The following is a 15937-nucleotide window of genomic DNA, read 5'->3' as shown; positions in this document are numbered from 1 at the left end:
CACTGTGAAGGACTCCTGGTCCTGGACCAGGAACCTGTGGATCAGAATGCAGGCAGAACAGGTTATGGCAGCAATAGGAGTATGGGATGAATGGGTGTAGTAGCAGTTTACATGTCACTGATGCTGTTTCACAATTTGGTAAATTCACGACAGTGTCAGCAACAATTTACTAAATAGAAAAGTTTAAAATCCAGACATTGTACAGTTTAAGCTGAAGATCAACACTTTCAATTTTGACCTCAAGCAACGCAGCTGCTTGGTACGCAGCTGGATTGGTACGCAGCTGGAGAAGGACATTTAGGCTGTTCCCTATTCAGTCAAATAGCCACACGATTATCCAGTTTGCTGGTTACTGCTGTTGGTGCTGGCTTGCTGGAAACTGGTTCATTTCAGAAGTTTGTAAGATGCATGAAAACCAGAAATAATTTATTTTTCTATGTAAAGATAAATGCAGGTGTGTAAGTAATAAGAATGTGGTGGACTAGACTTGCAGGTGGTGTAAATGGTACCTGGGGTGTGCAGAGACACACTTGTAGCAAACCCAGAGCTTGCTTATAAGGTATGCAATGATTTTTCATGACCATGCTGAAAAATATTTCTTGTGGTCAGTTTTCTGTGATAATGTTTAAATGAATAACAAGGATAGAAGAAAGAAAAATGTTTTTCCTTTCAATGCAGTTGGGAGTGGGAAGTTAATTTGAAATGCAAGATTGAGCTCTGTGACTGTTGTTTTTCGTGTTCTTCAGTATTGCTAACCAGGATGTGACATATGTATTTTTGTACAGCCACTCAGACGCTGGGAAGCTGTTTATGGTGGACACCATCCCCAAGCTGGTCAAGGATCCTGCTGCTCTTGCACTGTGGACATTTACTCAGGTTTGTTACATTACCTGATACCATAACCAGTTCTAAACAATTTTTTAAAGTTACAAGTGTACAGCTTCTTTTTGACAGGAAAACAAGAAGTGAAAAATGAGGAGCAGCACTATCACAAGCTCTGCTTAAGAAGCTCAAAACTTTGCTAATTCAATTCCAGCTTTTAAAACAAATTTCCACCATGCTTCAGTTCTGCAATATGTAAACACAACTCTCCTGAAACCAGCAAGGACTGCAGTTGCTTAGGGTAGGCTGAATTTGGCTCCAACATGATGTTAAGAGGAAGTTAAAAATACACAAAATGTGGAAATGAGGCCTTGACAGTTTCCTGTTTCTTCTCAGTGTCTCCACAGATAGATATGGTACAAGCTGGAACAGGCCTTTTCCAGGATTTTGTTGTTCAGTTTTCATGCTTCTGTAGTTTGACAGATGTCTTATGAATATTAGTAAAGTGCCCTGTTTTATATCCTGCTGTATGGTTAAGGTTGCATAATAGTGATCATTGCAGTACCATAATGAGAGCTCTGAGCCTACAAATCCTTAATCACATGCCTAATATGGGTGTCTGGATGCAAGATTTTGGTGATTATTTTAGCCTCTTTCACCAGCCTGCCCTCACCTGGGGAGGCACGGTGTGCAGTTTATTCGTACTAGTGAGGGCAAATTCAGCTGCTGTGGGAGATGTTACATTAAAAGCTATGCTTTGATGAATTGTTTATTTTAAAGTCACAGTTAGAAAAGGTCCTGGGACCAGCATTCTTAAAGGGCTCCATCAAGAAGGTTCTGTTATCCATCCATTGCCTCTGTTATCACTTATAAACTGTGTCTGTATTTTTTGCTACAGGTTTGAGTATTTGAACCTGTATTCACCTGATTTGTAGCTGAAGATGCATGTAATCAAGGTATTGCCAGTAGCTAAAGAGTACGTGCAAAGTTTCTGGAATTAATTCTGACAGTTCGGATAACATATAATTAGGGGATGAGAAAGGTTCCTAATGTCCTGAATTATGGCTACTCCCATTATCTCTTCTTACATACACCCCTCTTCTCTTTTTGCAGCATGCTGTGAACTATATGAAAGTTGCCTACATGCCACCGCTGCAGGACATCGGGCCTGAACCTCAGCAAGTCCAGTTTATTTTTTCCGTCAGCAACCAGCATGGTGGCACTTTGTATGGGATCTGCTTCAATATTACAGTTCTTCCTGTGGACAATCAAGCCCCAGAGGTAGGGTGGTGGTGAAGGTGAGAGGGAAGGACTTGGAAATGGCTTTGGGCAGAAAAAGAAATGCAGACAGATGTCCTGATCTGATTGAAATAAAAAATAAATCTTCTGTAGGATCAGGGTTTCAGTGTCTTGCACGTAGCCTGCGTTGGGTCTGAAGTGGAAGGCGAAGTTTGGTGAGTGCAAGGTGAATTTTTGTGCTAAATAAGCTGAGGGCTACCTTCAGCATCTGAGTGGCTGTACAAAAATAAGTGTGTCACGTCCTGCTTAGCAAAATTGCATCCTTCCTCTTCGTGTTGCCTGTTGCCTATGAATGCCAGGAGCCTCTGCGAATGGGATCAGGACTGTGCTGCATGTATTAGGGCCTACTATTAGTAAATTCCTTAGGTTTCCGTAACACAATAGAAAAGAGTACAGCCTCTGGCATTTTGTTTTTTAAGGTGTCACACATCCTCATACCAGAGCAAATTGAAATTGCCCTGTTCGATGTATGTTTGGAGGTGCAGTAGAAAAGAGAGTTCAGCATTTCTCCTCCATGCAGGTTTTCACAAGCCATTTGAGAGTGGAAGAGGGTGGCCTGAGCCCTGTCACAGAGGGACACATTCTCATCTCTGACGTGGACACGAAACAGGAGCATCTCCTCCTCCTCCTCCAGAGACAGCCTCAGCATGGCGCGGTGGAGCTGGATGGCATTCCCATGAACGAAGGCGACAGGCTTTCCTGTGGGGACCTGCGTACCCTGGCAGTCAGGTTAGAAGAGTGGCTGTCTTTTCCTCTTGCGATGGCTGAGTCTCTCAGTCGGATGAGTGAAAGCCCTGCAGAGAGGTGGTGCGAGCTGCAGAGGCTACAGCTCGCCATGCTCACTGTAGTACGGCTCTGGCAGTGCTGCTCCAGGCCAAGATTGCTGGCTGAGCCTCGGGACCACAATGGTCATGGAGCTGTTGTGTAGCCAGGAAGTGGGAGCTAGCGACCATGTCTGACATAGATAGGTTTCTCTATAAAGCAGTGCCCTGTGCAGATGAGGAGGCCAATTCTGTATTCAGCTGTGCAGTTCCTGTGAAGAAGGCAATCATTGCCAGCTTTTTTTCTTTAAAGGAACATGTGTGTTTATGAAACTTGGTTAGTTTACAAGAAAACTTGTATTAACACTGACTAACCTAGAGATGAAAATTTTGCTGCTATACTTGTGGCAAGAACAAGACTCTACCTTCTACATGCACGCAGAATTAGAGCTCCCTGACTCTGTTTCCATCTCTTTTAGTCAAAGAGGGCACCTACTGCAGCAAGGATGTACATGTTCGGTGGATACCTCACAAGCAACCAGAACATAGCCTCAGTGAAACCTTTTTCCGAGCTGATGTCTGGTTTATCTTGGGGGTTTTCTTCTTGTAGGAGACCCACAAGCCCTCTCAAGACACTCTGATCCAGAATCAGCAGTCTTAGATGGACACTCTTGCACAAGGATCAGCTTTTTTTATTGGGAGGGATCCACATTGTCTGGCATGACCAGAAAGCACAGCTCCTTTGTCTGTGTGAAATCTGTATACCTCTTTTTCTTTTCACAGGTATCGGCATGATGGCTCTGAGACTCTCACTGATGATGTCCTCTTTGCAGCCACAGATGGCACCCACTTTGTAGAGTTCATCCTACAGGTCAAGGTCAGTGTGTTGCATATTTTTGAGAGCAATTGCCTGTGTAGAAGACTGCAAAGCTTGACTTCTGAAAGTCTTTGCATTCCCTTGGAAACTGGAAGATAATGGACTTGTTAGGCTTCTGTTTCAACCCTAGCTTTCAGGTTTATGTGGCAAATTTGAGAGGAGATTCAGCTTGTACTAGCCAAAAGGCATTTGTGCTTGCTCTAGCTTGTGTTATTCTGTTGGGAATTAATTCTCTCTGTACTTAAATATAATTTCTTCTTTCTCAAGCTATAATTATCTAGTTTGGTTTACTTTTGTCTTTGAATTTTAAGAGTGACCTTAATTCAGCTGGTTTCATTTTGTTCATAGAGAGAGCTCAATGTACCCTGACGCTGACACCATACTGCTGGTTTGGGCTGGAAAGCAATGTATTTAAACAACAGGTTTCTGCCAAAATGAGAAATATCTTAAATTATTTTTCTGATTAGGTGTTGCCTGTGAATGACGAGCCACCTGTTATGCCAACAGGCCTTGTTCCTGTGCTCCACTGCCTGGAGGGTGAAGAAGTGGTCCTCTCCTCGGAGTACATTTATGCCACAGACGCGGACAGTGATGACATGAAACTGATGTTTATGGTGGCTCGCCAGCCCTACCATGGGGTAGTGAGGAAAGCTGGCATTGCTGTGGATCGTTTCTCCCAGGCTGATGTCATCTCTGGTTTAGTCACATATAAGCACACTAGTAAGTGAATTAAGGACAGAATTAGACTGGAAGGTGGTCAGAGAGTTTTTGGCAGAAAATCTTAACCTGAATCCATGTAATCTGTGCAGAAGCTCAACAGGAACTGCTGAGAAACCACGTGTTATGACTAGGGCAAAAAGTAAGCTGGCTTCGAAAGAGGGCTGATGATATACAACTACCAAATGTTCTTAATGTGTTCTCCAAATCCCTGTTTGAACTGAAATTTATATTAGAACAAGTACATGAAAGCATCATAATCCTGGAGGACCTCTTTCACTGTTGCTGACAAAATATCTTGGGCTTTTTTTGCAAAATTACTATTAAATTAGGTACAAAATAGAGTCTTTTTATTTGTTTCATGACATTAAAAAAAACCTTTGACCTTTTTCCATAGTCATGTTTAGATAAAATAATGTAATGCTGTAAATGATGATGCTGAGTTTTAATAGAAAACTGCTAACAACCTGAGGTACTTCTTGCTTGCCTCCAATCTAGATGGATATCCACTTTTGGACAGTTTATAGTCTTTCTGTACCACAAGATAAATGATGGTCAGGTTTTCTTCAAGAGAACCACAGTACTAAAAAGATGTTATTTTGTGGTTTTATCTTTAAAATCCCAAAATATATTTTTTAATTACTCACAGAAATCAAGGGCTGGTTAACTCCCTTTCCTACTTAATTTCATCCTTTCATTAGCATTAAAGGAGTTCTCTTTTCTACATCTCTGATGACAGCTTTAGTCTTTTTTTTTTCCCAAAGGCTCTGGTTTTCTGTGTAATTAGTCTGTAATTTTGTGCTAGCATGGAGAATATATGTGATATTTTCAGGCTTGGCACTGTCTAAAATGAACAGCTGGTATTTGAGAAGAGAACGAAGTACTTGATTATGGCCGCCCATAACAAACTTCTCTTCAGCGTCCTAAAGATATCAGGAACATTATTTCAATGGCAGTGTTTTGCAGAGGCAACGAAGGGCAGAAGCTGACCTTCAAGGGTGCAGTGCCTGTGTTTTTCATTCCCACATTTCTACACATTAAATGTGCTGCCAGTAGTTATTGCAAGAGAGGGTGGAAGTCACTGCCTTTCCTTTGCAGGCAGCTTATTAGTAATATCTTGCAGCAATGCAAGACACAGGCTGCCAGAAGTGCTGAGAACTGGAATACACTCAGCCAGAGATGCTTCTTGCAAGGGATGGCAGTTCCCAGTCCTGTGCTGTATGAGCCCACATTTTCAATGTGATTACATAGAGGCATAATATACAGTATAGTAACAAAGCACAACCCTTGCTACAGTCCATTTTGTAGGGATAACAGGCATATAGGAACACATGCATTTCTTGGTATGCAAAAATGTTTTCTTCCGGAAGAGCATGGATATTACCACTTGTCACAGAGAGAGTATATATAAAAAAAGAAAGATATTTTCCTACATTCTTCGAGAAGGAATGCAGAAAAAAACTCTCTGCACAAATGTACATTTTGCGCATGAATTAGTGTATAAAGCACAGAATCATGAGGACTATTAGCAATTTTATTACAACTACAATATGATATTATAACTTTGCAGTAATAATATTATAATTATTAGTAATACTAACTTAGTTATATACTTTTCTACACCCTTTTATTCTAGAATAAAGCTGGGTAAAATTAATTACAAACAACAAACCAAATCCCTAACCAAACAGCACCCCCACCAGCCAGAATTAAGAATTCTAGTAATTTTGCTGTTTTTTTCTGACTTTGAATACTGCAGACTGTTCTTGCAGGATACAAAATTATTCTTCATGAAGTTTTGGTAAAACATTTCTTCTGAACTGCAACATTTTTTCCAGGTGGGGAGATTGGCCTGACTCCTTCCATTGAGATCTTAACCTTCATTGTCTCTGACAGTGAGGCTGGCCTCGATGTGAAAGACTGCTGTTATGATGGACCTCTTCCTCCTCCAGTTCCGCTTCATGATCCATTTCCAGTATATGACCTTAACATCACTGTACTTCCAGTGGACAACCAGCCTCCATCAATTGCAACTGGTGAAAGCTGCCTCTCATCATAGCATTATAATGTGGGCTATGCAGTACTGTAATGGCTAAAGACTCAGCATTTTTGTTTGTTTGTTTGTTTGCTCATTTTTTAGCATCAGAAAGAGTCAGCTGAGATCAGCATACAAAAGTTTTGGATCAGAATTTCCATCAACATTTTTTTTCTTTTGCTAGTACAGTGCAGCCACCAAATTCAGCTGCAGGTGCAAGTATGAGTAACTGCTTGTGGCTCTTCAGCTGCATGTTTAAATCATGTAGTTAGAGATGAGAGTGCCCAGATCTGCTCCCCTCCATCTATACATGTCCATTGCTGCATACATAAGCTATGTCTGAGTAAAAGTGATTGATACCTTGTCCCTGAACTGAACTTAGGTCCAGAAATTGTCAGGTTTATACAATGCAAAAACATAAATATCTATCTACCTTTGCATGTAAAGTATACAACAGAAATTTATACTCTGGCCCTTATATGAAGGGAGAGAATCTTTTATTACCTATATTTAATTCTGTTAGTGAATAAAGACAAATCTAGGCTCTATATGTAATGGATCAAATTAATAGATGTGAAGCCACATTTTCACTAGTACTCTTCAGGATCAAAAATACTCAGTTAAAATGGAAATAGTATTGGTAACGTACATTTAGTTCAACAACAGCCCACTGTGTGGAACTTCCATTGACTTCCTGGGCTTTGGATGAGGTCTGTAGTATACATATTAAAAGTATGCTTTCTGTATGCTTGTCTTTTTCAATGTCATTTGTTTGTAAGCATCACGTATGTGTTATGTATCTCAGAGAATATTTAAGTATATGTATGAGTAGTTTTGTAATTTACAGGCTCTCACCCAAGTAGTGTGGAAATGAAGCATTGTCCCAGCAGTGAAATTAAGCAGTGATGCATGAAAAATTGTTCATTATGAGCAATTCATAACAGCCTTCATGTAATTAATGCTCTGACAAACAGGTAAAAACTGATTTTGAGCAGCACATAAACCATACCTAATAACTTGCCAGTAAAATAATTTTATGATCCCCTTCCTCTCTACTTACATGATGGCAAAAGTAGAGTCAATGGCATAAGCAGAGAAAAAAACCTAAACCAAAACCCCTCAGTAACTCAATATTTGTTAGTTATTATTTCCTTAGTTATTATTATTCCCTTAGTTATTATTTCAATTCTTGTTAACAAAAACAACAGTAAAATGAGCTAAATAAGCAATAACACTTATATTGTTTGTGTGCAGGTGCAAGGTTTGTGGTGGAGGAGGGCTCCTCAGCAGCCCTTACCACCAACCATTTGTTTGCCACTGACCCTGACACCACTGCAGATGACTTAGAGTTTGTCTTGGTTTCTCCTCCCCAGTTTGGTTACATTGAAAATATACTGCCTTCTCCTGGGTTTGAGAAGAGCAACACTGGTATAAGCATAGGTAAGTCTTAATGACATATGGTAATCAAGCAGATGAAATACAGAGGGCTTGTGGAGGGCTGTGAGATGGGCTCTGGTGAAGTAGCTGCAGGTGTGTGCATTAATATGGGCTTACTGAGGAAGGCAGGTGCTGGCAAATGAAGAGCAGTGGGACTGTGTGGGAGGAGTTCAAAGGGAGACTGCAGCTCTGCAAATGTGAAGAATTGGCACTTGAAGTAAACAAGCCAATCCTTGTTTTATGCATTCCAGCTGCAATCCATTAGAAGTGGCAATATGAGACATTAATCTGCTCTCTCTGCCTTCCCCTTCACTCTCCCATGCAAGGCTCCCGCGCTTCCCTTCACCTGTACTTCTGCCAATTAAATGCTGTAGCTGAGAATTTGAAAAGCCTGAGTCCCATGTTAGTTTCCTAGGCAAAGTTACAAAAGTGATAGAGATGGTGGTTGACTTGGGTCTCTTCCCTTGTCCACCTTCAAACATTGTAAGGCAGTTTTCAAACATTGTAAGGCAGTTTCCTCCTCAGCAGAACAGATTGTGGCATGCTCTGTAATGCTACCAGCTTTTACCAGTGTCTCCAGCTGGACACCCAGAATCGTTGAGCCTTTTAGTCCCCATTTTCCTGGCTTGTCAGTCAAATAACAATCAATGTAATTACTTAGACCTCAGATCTTTTCCTACCTGTTATTTGGGTTTTTTTATTTGGGCTTAGTTCTGCAGACTGAACTGAGAAGTATGAAGTTGCACAGTCCCACAAGAAGCAGAGGGATGTGTTTTTGTTTCAGGGGAAGGGCATGTGTCCTGCGGTAACATGTGTAGTGTAACTCTTTCAGCCAAAAAATGGCTTAGAACTTATAAAATCCAAGTTATTTGTTCTTTGAAGAAAGACATAGTTTCAGATTTTTTAATGATATGTAAGACCAGAAGGCAGGAAAAGATTGTGCTAACTCATGATCTCTTTAAAATCTCTAGCTTCATTTCAGCTGAAGCACCTGAAAGCCCTGAACATAAACTATGTACAAGCCAGGCACATGCGAATGGAGCCAACAGCAGACCACTTTGTACTTTATGTCACTGATGGGCTGCATCGCTCAGCAGAGACTCCATTTTTCGTGCTGATCAACCCAACCAATGATGAAGTCCCAGAATTCATAGCAAGGAATATTACCGTAAGGAAAGAATCAAAATGCCTGCCATAGAATTCTTTTATACCAGAAAACACTCTTTAATATAAATAAGAACATTGTTCTGATACCCCTTCCTCTGCATCTTTCCCTTACTTTGTGTAGTTCAGCCTAGTTCAGGAAACAGCACAGTTAAATCCCATGTAACCCTGTAAGACAGAACTTCAGTGGGACTGGAGCAGTGCACAGCTCTGTTTGGTAACTTGCAGTTAAGTAAAAAAAAGGCTCAAATCTTTAAACAAATAACTCATCTAGAAAGCAGAAGGATCTTTATGCTTCTTCTGGTTTCTTAAGAGCTTTTATAATTTTTTGTAGAGTTTTTTTATGTTCCTGGCATAGCCTTTCCCCTCTCTGAATACTGCTTTTAATATAAATAATAATTCTGTGACCACCATGCTAGGGCAGTGTAAGCTTATCTTACTGTAAAATAAAAAGTGCATCTATGTGTATAAATTTCTATGCATCCATATTTATATATATGTATTTATGTGTTTAAAGGCTTTCTCCTCTGTGCATTCCCTAGCACTTAATATGAAGTTTACTACCTAACAGCTTTTCTATTAATTGAGGCAGATACGAACTCCTTATCTCACCTTCTCTTTTCATCACTGTAACCATTTACTACTCTATGGCTCTTAACCTGGTTGAAATCAGTAGCTGGTTCAAAAGCTACTGGGAAAAGGGTGGAGGAAACAGAGAGACAGACACACACACACACACAAATACCCTACTTAGGAAACCATGCTAAAATTCTGTAATTTCTTTTTATGTAAAAGAATTGGACATTTTTTTCTTTCATGTTCAGGTTCATGAGGGGGAGATGACAGAGCTGGATCCCTCTGTTATCAACGCAGTTGATCTGGATGTGCCTCAAGACCATTTGGTATTTGGGATTGTACAGAGACCCTGGTATGGGTTCCTTATTAATGGAGTTCATGGCAATGATATTCTACATTATAAACAGTTAATCAACCATGACCACCACAGCCATGGGTTGCTTGTTCATGACTTTTCCATGGAGCTACTGAAGAATGGTAGGTGCAGCATATTTCTGACATTGGTCTTTCATTCCTTTAATGAGGCAAGGGGGCACAGTAAGAAACCTTCACCCCTTATTTATTCACTTGCCTTATGTGTATTTCCAAGACAATGTTTAGGAAAAGAAGTTAACCTATTTAATGCTAATGTTGTCTATTGATTTTAGGAACTGTCAATAAAATCATCCTGAGAGGCCTACATGTCAGAAGGGTAGCAATATGGCTAGGGAGGCCATCTGTCCTGGAAAAATAAAGGGAATATTGTAACATATCAGCAAACAGATTTCAAAATGTTTGACAGCACCTAGAACAGAGACAGAGACACTGATTTAAAAACACATTAACTGATCATGGGGTTAAATCTTGTTCTAAATGATCACAGAATCATAGAATGGTTTGGGTTGGAACAGACCTTCAAGGATCATGTAGTCCAACCTCCCTGCCATGGACAGCGATATCTTTAACTACGTCAGGTTGCTCAAAGCCCTGTCCAACCTGACCTTGAACACTTCCAGGGATGGGGCATCCACAGCTTCTCTGGGCAACCTGTTCCAGTGTCTCACAACCCTTATTGTAAAACATTTTTTCCTTATGTCCAATCTAAACCTACCCTCTTTCAGTTTAACATCCTTGCCCCTTGTCCTGTCACTACAGGCATTGGTAAAAAGTCTCTCTCCATCTTTCCTATAAGCCTCCTTTTTATACTGAAAGGCTGCAATATGTACCTTCATCATACCTTCATACACCTAATGATAAAGGTATGAACTGGGGCTCTATAGCTTAGCATGATCAGTTAGCCTGCTTTGAAGCAGCAAAGCTCTTTCAAGTACATGTAATCAAAAAGTGTATTTAATGCTGCCAAGAATATGATGGATTCTTGCAGGCTGTGGCCATTTAGTGAAATATGGGATCTATTAATATAAAGAGGGGTATGAATTCAGTCCTGCCACTCAGGTTGCAGTTCAGCCCTCAAAACCCAAGGAAAGATTTTTCTTCACTCTGCCTGTCTAATGTGAACCTTCAGAAATATCATGTCCCCATCCCAAATTCCTCAGCCTTCCCAAGTCCTGTTTTTGACTCTCTTCCAATTGCTTGGCTTTTCTCTTTTCCTGCCCACAATGGTGACTGAGCCACCTCCAGCCCAGATCCAATTGTCCATGGTCATAGCCACAAGGCCAGCTGTCCTTCTCAAGTTTGTTTGAAGCTCCCTGAGGATTATTTAAGGCACAGAAGACTGTTGCCTGATAGTCTCACCCTTTCTATGGTCCCTGTTAAAATGAATTGGAATGAGGAGAGGAGAAGAAATGTGCCTTTTTCAGACTGACAGAGACCCTTTCGTGAAGGGAGTCACTCCTTACTTAGGTCTGGTGTCTGTGGGTCAATAGTATGTTGTTAGATTAATGAACAGCAGTGGCTCACCAAGCTCATCTTCTGGTAGCTGAAACAAGCTTGCTGTGACCAGGGCGTAGGGGGAGGGGAGATGGAAGAAGGGCGATGGAAGCAGAGTGAAATGATGTCAGAGATTTTGCAGGAGTCAGATTTATTTGTTCTTTCAATTTCTCTCTCTCTCCCTCTCTCTCTCTCTTCTTTTTCTTCCTCCCACCCCCTGCATAGGAATGAAGCTGATGTACATGCATGACAATTCGGAAAACCTCACTGACAGCTTTAAAATCCAGCTCTCAGATGGGAAACATAAAGTCCTCAGAACCATTTCAGTAAAGGTCATTCCAGTTAATGATGAGAAACCAGTGCTGAGCAAGTAAGCCACATGTTCCTGTCTCTGACAGAGGGATGAGTTTAGACAAAATGATTCAAAAGTGATCAAAACAGCAAATCAGTGACCGATGGGGAGAGGATGTCATAACTAATCACAGACTAACGTCAACACAGATGTTTCCATGTGGGTCTCTATCAGACTGTTTAACTAAAATATTTTTAGTGAAAGAAGGGCATGCTTTAACGTTGCTCAATATTAAACGAATAGAAAAAAAAATGGGGGGAACATGCTTGTTTTGTCTTTCACAACTTACTTCAAGATGTTTGCTAGAGAGCCCTGATCTTTTCACACCTCTGCTGGCCACTGACCATCATGGTATGGACAGCAGTTACTTTGCTTTCCCCTTCCCTGGGGCAACTGCCTGTCTAAAACACCTCTCTGAAAGCAGCTCTGGATTTTGGCATGAGAAAATCTGCAAAGTTGATGCCTCCTTGCCTCATGGGGGAAAGCCTTTCAGCTTAATGATTCTCTTCTTTTCTACTACAAAACTCCATTGCTCAGCCATACTTCAGCTTCTGAAAAGGTACACGCTAACTTCCCTTACAGTTCAAAACTAGCAGTCATAAATGAATTAGATATGGTCAGAAATTGCCTGGCAGACCATTTGCAGATAGGCAGCTGGCTGCGAGAGAGCTGAACTTCCTGGACATTTTAACAAGGAGCTCATCCCTTGGGATCCTCATTTTTTAGCTGATGGCCTGCCACAGAGCATCAGGACCTCTGTCCTCCTGGCTGCTTTCCAGCCCCAGACAGGCAGATGGGGAGCTGGGGGCCCGAAGACTTCGGGGGTATAGCTCCGAACCTCTAAAGTTTGCATTTCGGAAATATCTCGCAGCCTGGTAAGCAGGCTGCCACTAAAGTGGCTATTTCTGACCCCTCAGGATATTTGGCCTACCTTCAGATCAGACCTACGTTTCTTATTGCAGATAATTTTGAATGTTTTGTTTACCATGTAGAGCTTTCTGCATTAACAAAGGTTAGTTTTATAGTTGAAAGATTACCAAGGACCACATAATGCTAACAAGACAGCAAGTCCATTTCTAGTTAGAATAAAGGGTATAGTTTATGTATTCATATCATGTACTGATAATTACTGATAATTGCCTATTTGTTCCTCACATGGTAAAGATTGATATGTCATTTTCCACCCCTTCTCTCTGAAGGAAGATGACGGAGTGCAAGAAGTCAAGCATTTTTAGCTTTGCCCAGCTGGATCCAGAAACTGTTGCTGCCTTGTTTGGCCATGTTAGATCTCACCATTTGCCATTCTTCTGGTGAACAGTAGCACATAGTGAGCCATCTACTTGCAAAATAGCTATTTCATTATAAGAAGTTACTGCTTCTTGCCTGTTACTCTTCCACTGAGATGCAGTACGCGCCAGCGGTTAAGCAGTCATGCTTTAAGGAAACATGTTCAGTTTGGCATTGAAGTGGTTTAGCTGCCACATTCAGTCACCGCATCTTTGCTGTGGGGTAGGAGCTCCCTTATGCCACTGCAGTCTTTTACAGGTGAACATTTAACAATACCTGTAAGCTTTTTCTCACCTTTTGATCTGGGGGCACCTTTTCACCCCAGGGAGTTTCATCTGTCATCTCCCTTAGCTATGGTCAACAGACTGAAGAATCTGGGATGGGATGTTTTTGGCTGGCAGACAGTGGCTCTTATTCACAGTCATTGCCAAAAACTCAATCTGTCACCTCTTGGATTGCATTCTGTAGCAAGGAGTGCCCTTGGGGAATGTAAGGCCCTCACACATTCCCCTTGAAAGCTTCTTCTCAAGATGAGACATGTGGGTGCTAGAAGGACTTAACAAACTAACTGCTATGCACAAAAATGAGTTGGGATTAGACAGCATTCACGGTGTAGCTAAACATGTTTATCTTCACTTATTTTTTTGTTTGAATCTTCTCTTCCTGGCTCATACAGTCTTTGGGTCAGACACCTGGTCTTTCTGTTTGCATAGTCCCAGCATGTGTATTGCTGGTATGAGCAAATCATTAAGGTTGCTTGATCTTTCATTAATATGACTTGATATACTTTGTCATATGACTCCATTTTCTTTGCTTCTTATTTTGCCAAACATGAAATTTCTATGCCTCATATCCATATCAGTTTGAATACGAAACTTCAGGAAAAAAAATCTCCACTCTTTCTGAGAATAATAAATGTATTTTCCAAAATTACTAAATAATTGTGACAACTTCTTTGGAAATCTCAGTTGTCACTCTGCTTTGGAGCAGGCACTTGCAGCTTGGCAAAGGAAAGGGCTGTTGTATGAAGAATGTGTCTTTAGCAATTCTTGTAAAAATCTATCTGCATTTGGCCTTTGAAATAGCATGGCTTGCACATGCTTAGTTGTGTCCAGCCAGAGCTTAGCTGCCCAAATGCCTAAGGAGTCTGTCCTTTTCCAACCTGCTCTGTGGCCCCATGGCAGATTAGCTTAAGCAGATCCCATTCCTGGGGTGACTGAATATGCTGAATCCTCTCCAAACTCCTTGAAACTTTTGTATAGTCTAATAATACTGTTTGTGTGCTACATTTCGAAAATGTAAGACAGATAACCACAAAATGATAAAGCAGGGTGTGCAGAGGCAAACTGGAGGATGGTTACTAGCTAAGAGCGGGAACAGAGGAGACACAATCTGAGAATCACCCTGGAGCAAGACTTTGCATGAATTTCAAACTAGGTGGGATTTTTTTCCCCAGAGCTGCCTCGAATTTTATTTGTGGCTAGTGATGGCCATTTCTGCAAAGGAACAGGTGGCCTTAACCTACTTTTCTGAATCAAAACCCCAGGAAAGTTCTGCACTGGGGAGCATAGAGAATAAGCCAATTAGGTCTTAAAAATTAAGGCGAGCAGTGACAGACTAGTAATTTGAAAGACAGTCTTTTCTCTAATGAACAATCAGTTCATTAGAGGCAGTATGGCTATGGTGTATAGTAGCAGTAACATATAATACAGCCTATTTGTTTACATTGTCCTCTTATAAATTGTATGAAGGTAAGTGGAATAGGGCCCAGGGGAAGAAGACAGACGTGGTAAATCCCAGGTTGTTGTAGGTATCTCCTTTGTTGCTTTTCACCATTGTAAGGAGAAGCTGGTCTACCCTGTTTGCTTTTTTTCTATTTTGAACTGAAATAGGCACCCTCCTTCCATTCTTTCTACAGTTGTCATTTCTGTCAGCATCTGGGTAATCCATATTCCTGGCAGAGACATTATGTGTCAGAAAGGTTACTTTTCTTTTATTGCATCAATACATTACTTTTAATTTTTGCAGGAAGAATGATATAGAAGTGAATATGGGTGAAACTCGAATCATTTCTAGTGCTGTTCTGTCGGCGGAAGATAAAGATACCCCCAGGGAGCAAATTTACTACTTATTTGAAAGACTTCCAGAAAACGGTCAGCTTCAGCTCAAGGTTAGTCTTTGTACTTCAACAAAAAGCAGGCATGCAAAGAACTGTCTCTTTTTAGGGTAGAATGAAGTTCATCTTCCTTTTCTCCTAAACGTCTGTCATGTTTTGAAGTAGGCGGCTGTGGCCAGTCTGATTGCGGAAAGAGTGTTTGAACCAAACAATGGTGCTGTCCCAGAGGCTTTGACACTAAAGGCCAGATCCTCAGCAGGAGGAGAGGGAGGGTGAAAAGCATGGCAGATCATCTGAGGTGATAATGGAGAGAGATGCTGGGAGAATCAGCCCACGGAGGGGGAAAACCAAGTATCAAAGATGGGAGGGGGTGGGGGGGAAGTCCTTGATCAAAAAAAGTGACAAGTAAGCCATTAGTTCAGTTACTTCAGGGTTCAGAAAAAATGGAGGGAGATATGTGTGAAAGAGTGAGTAATAAATCATGAGTTAGAAGAAAAGTATGGGGGGAAGGAAGGGAAAAAAAGGAAGAAGATGGAAAGGCTATAGCAAGAGGAAAGGCAGAAAATAAGATTAGAAATGGAAGGAGAGATGACCATCTATTGACCAAAGATAAGCCACAGCAACA

General features: G+C 41.1%; 1 protein-coding gene across 1 annotated transcript in view; it reads left to right on the top strand.

The window, feature by feature from the left end:
- FREM1 (FRAS1 related extracellular matrix 1) overlaps nt 1-15937 on the top strand; it is a 76838-nt gene that overhangs the window by 28579 nt on the left and 32322 nt on the right. The window contains exons 13-23 of the mRNA XM_072860295.1: nt 786-876; nt 1936-2103; nt 2642-2850; nt 3666-3759; nt 4227-4479; nt 6315-6512; nt 7766-7951; nt 8920-9116; nt 9937-10165; nt 11783-11927; nt 15225-15366. Coding sequence (XP_072716396.1) covers nt 786-876; nt 1936-2103; nt 2642-2850; nt 3666-3759; nt 4227-4479; nt 6315-6512; nt 7766-7951; nt 8920-9116; nt 9937-10165; nt 11783-11927; nt 15225-15366 — 1912 coding nt within the window. The remainder of the gene's footprint in view (nt 1-785; nt 877-1935; nt 2104-2641; nt 2851-3665; nt 3760-4226; nt 4480-6314; nt 6513-7765; nt 7952-8919; nt 9117-9936; nt 10166-11782; nt 11928-15224; nt 15367-15937) is intronic.

The sequence above is a fragment of the Ciconia boyciana genome, chromosome 4, assembly GCF_034638445.1.
Source record: "Ciconia boyciana chromosome 4, ASM3463844v1, whole genome shotgun sequence".
In the NCBI taxonomy this organism is placed as follows: Eukaryota; Metazoa; Chordata; class Aves; order Ciconiiformes; family Ciconiidae; genus Ciconia; species Ciconia boyciana.
Note: the sequence above shows the minus strand (reverse complement) of the source record. Positions and strands in the feature narration are given on the sequence as shown.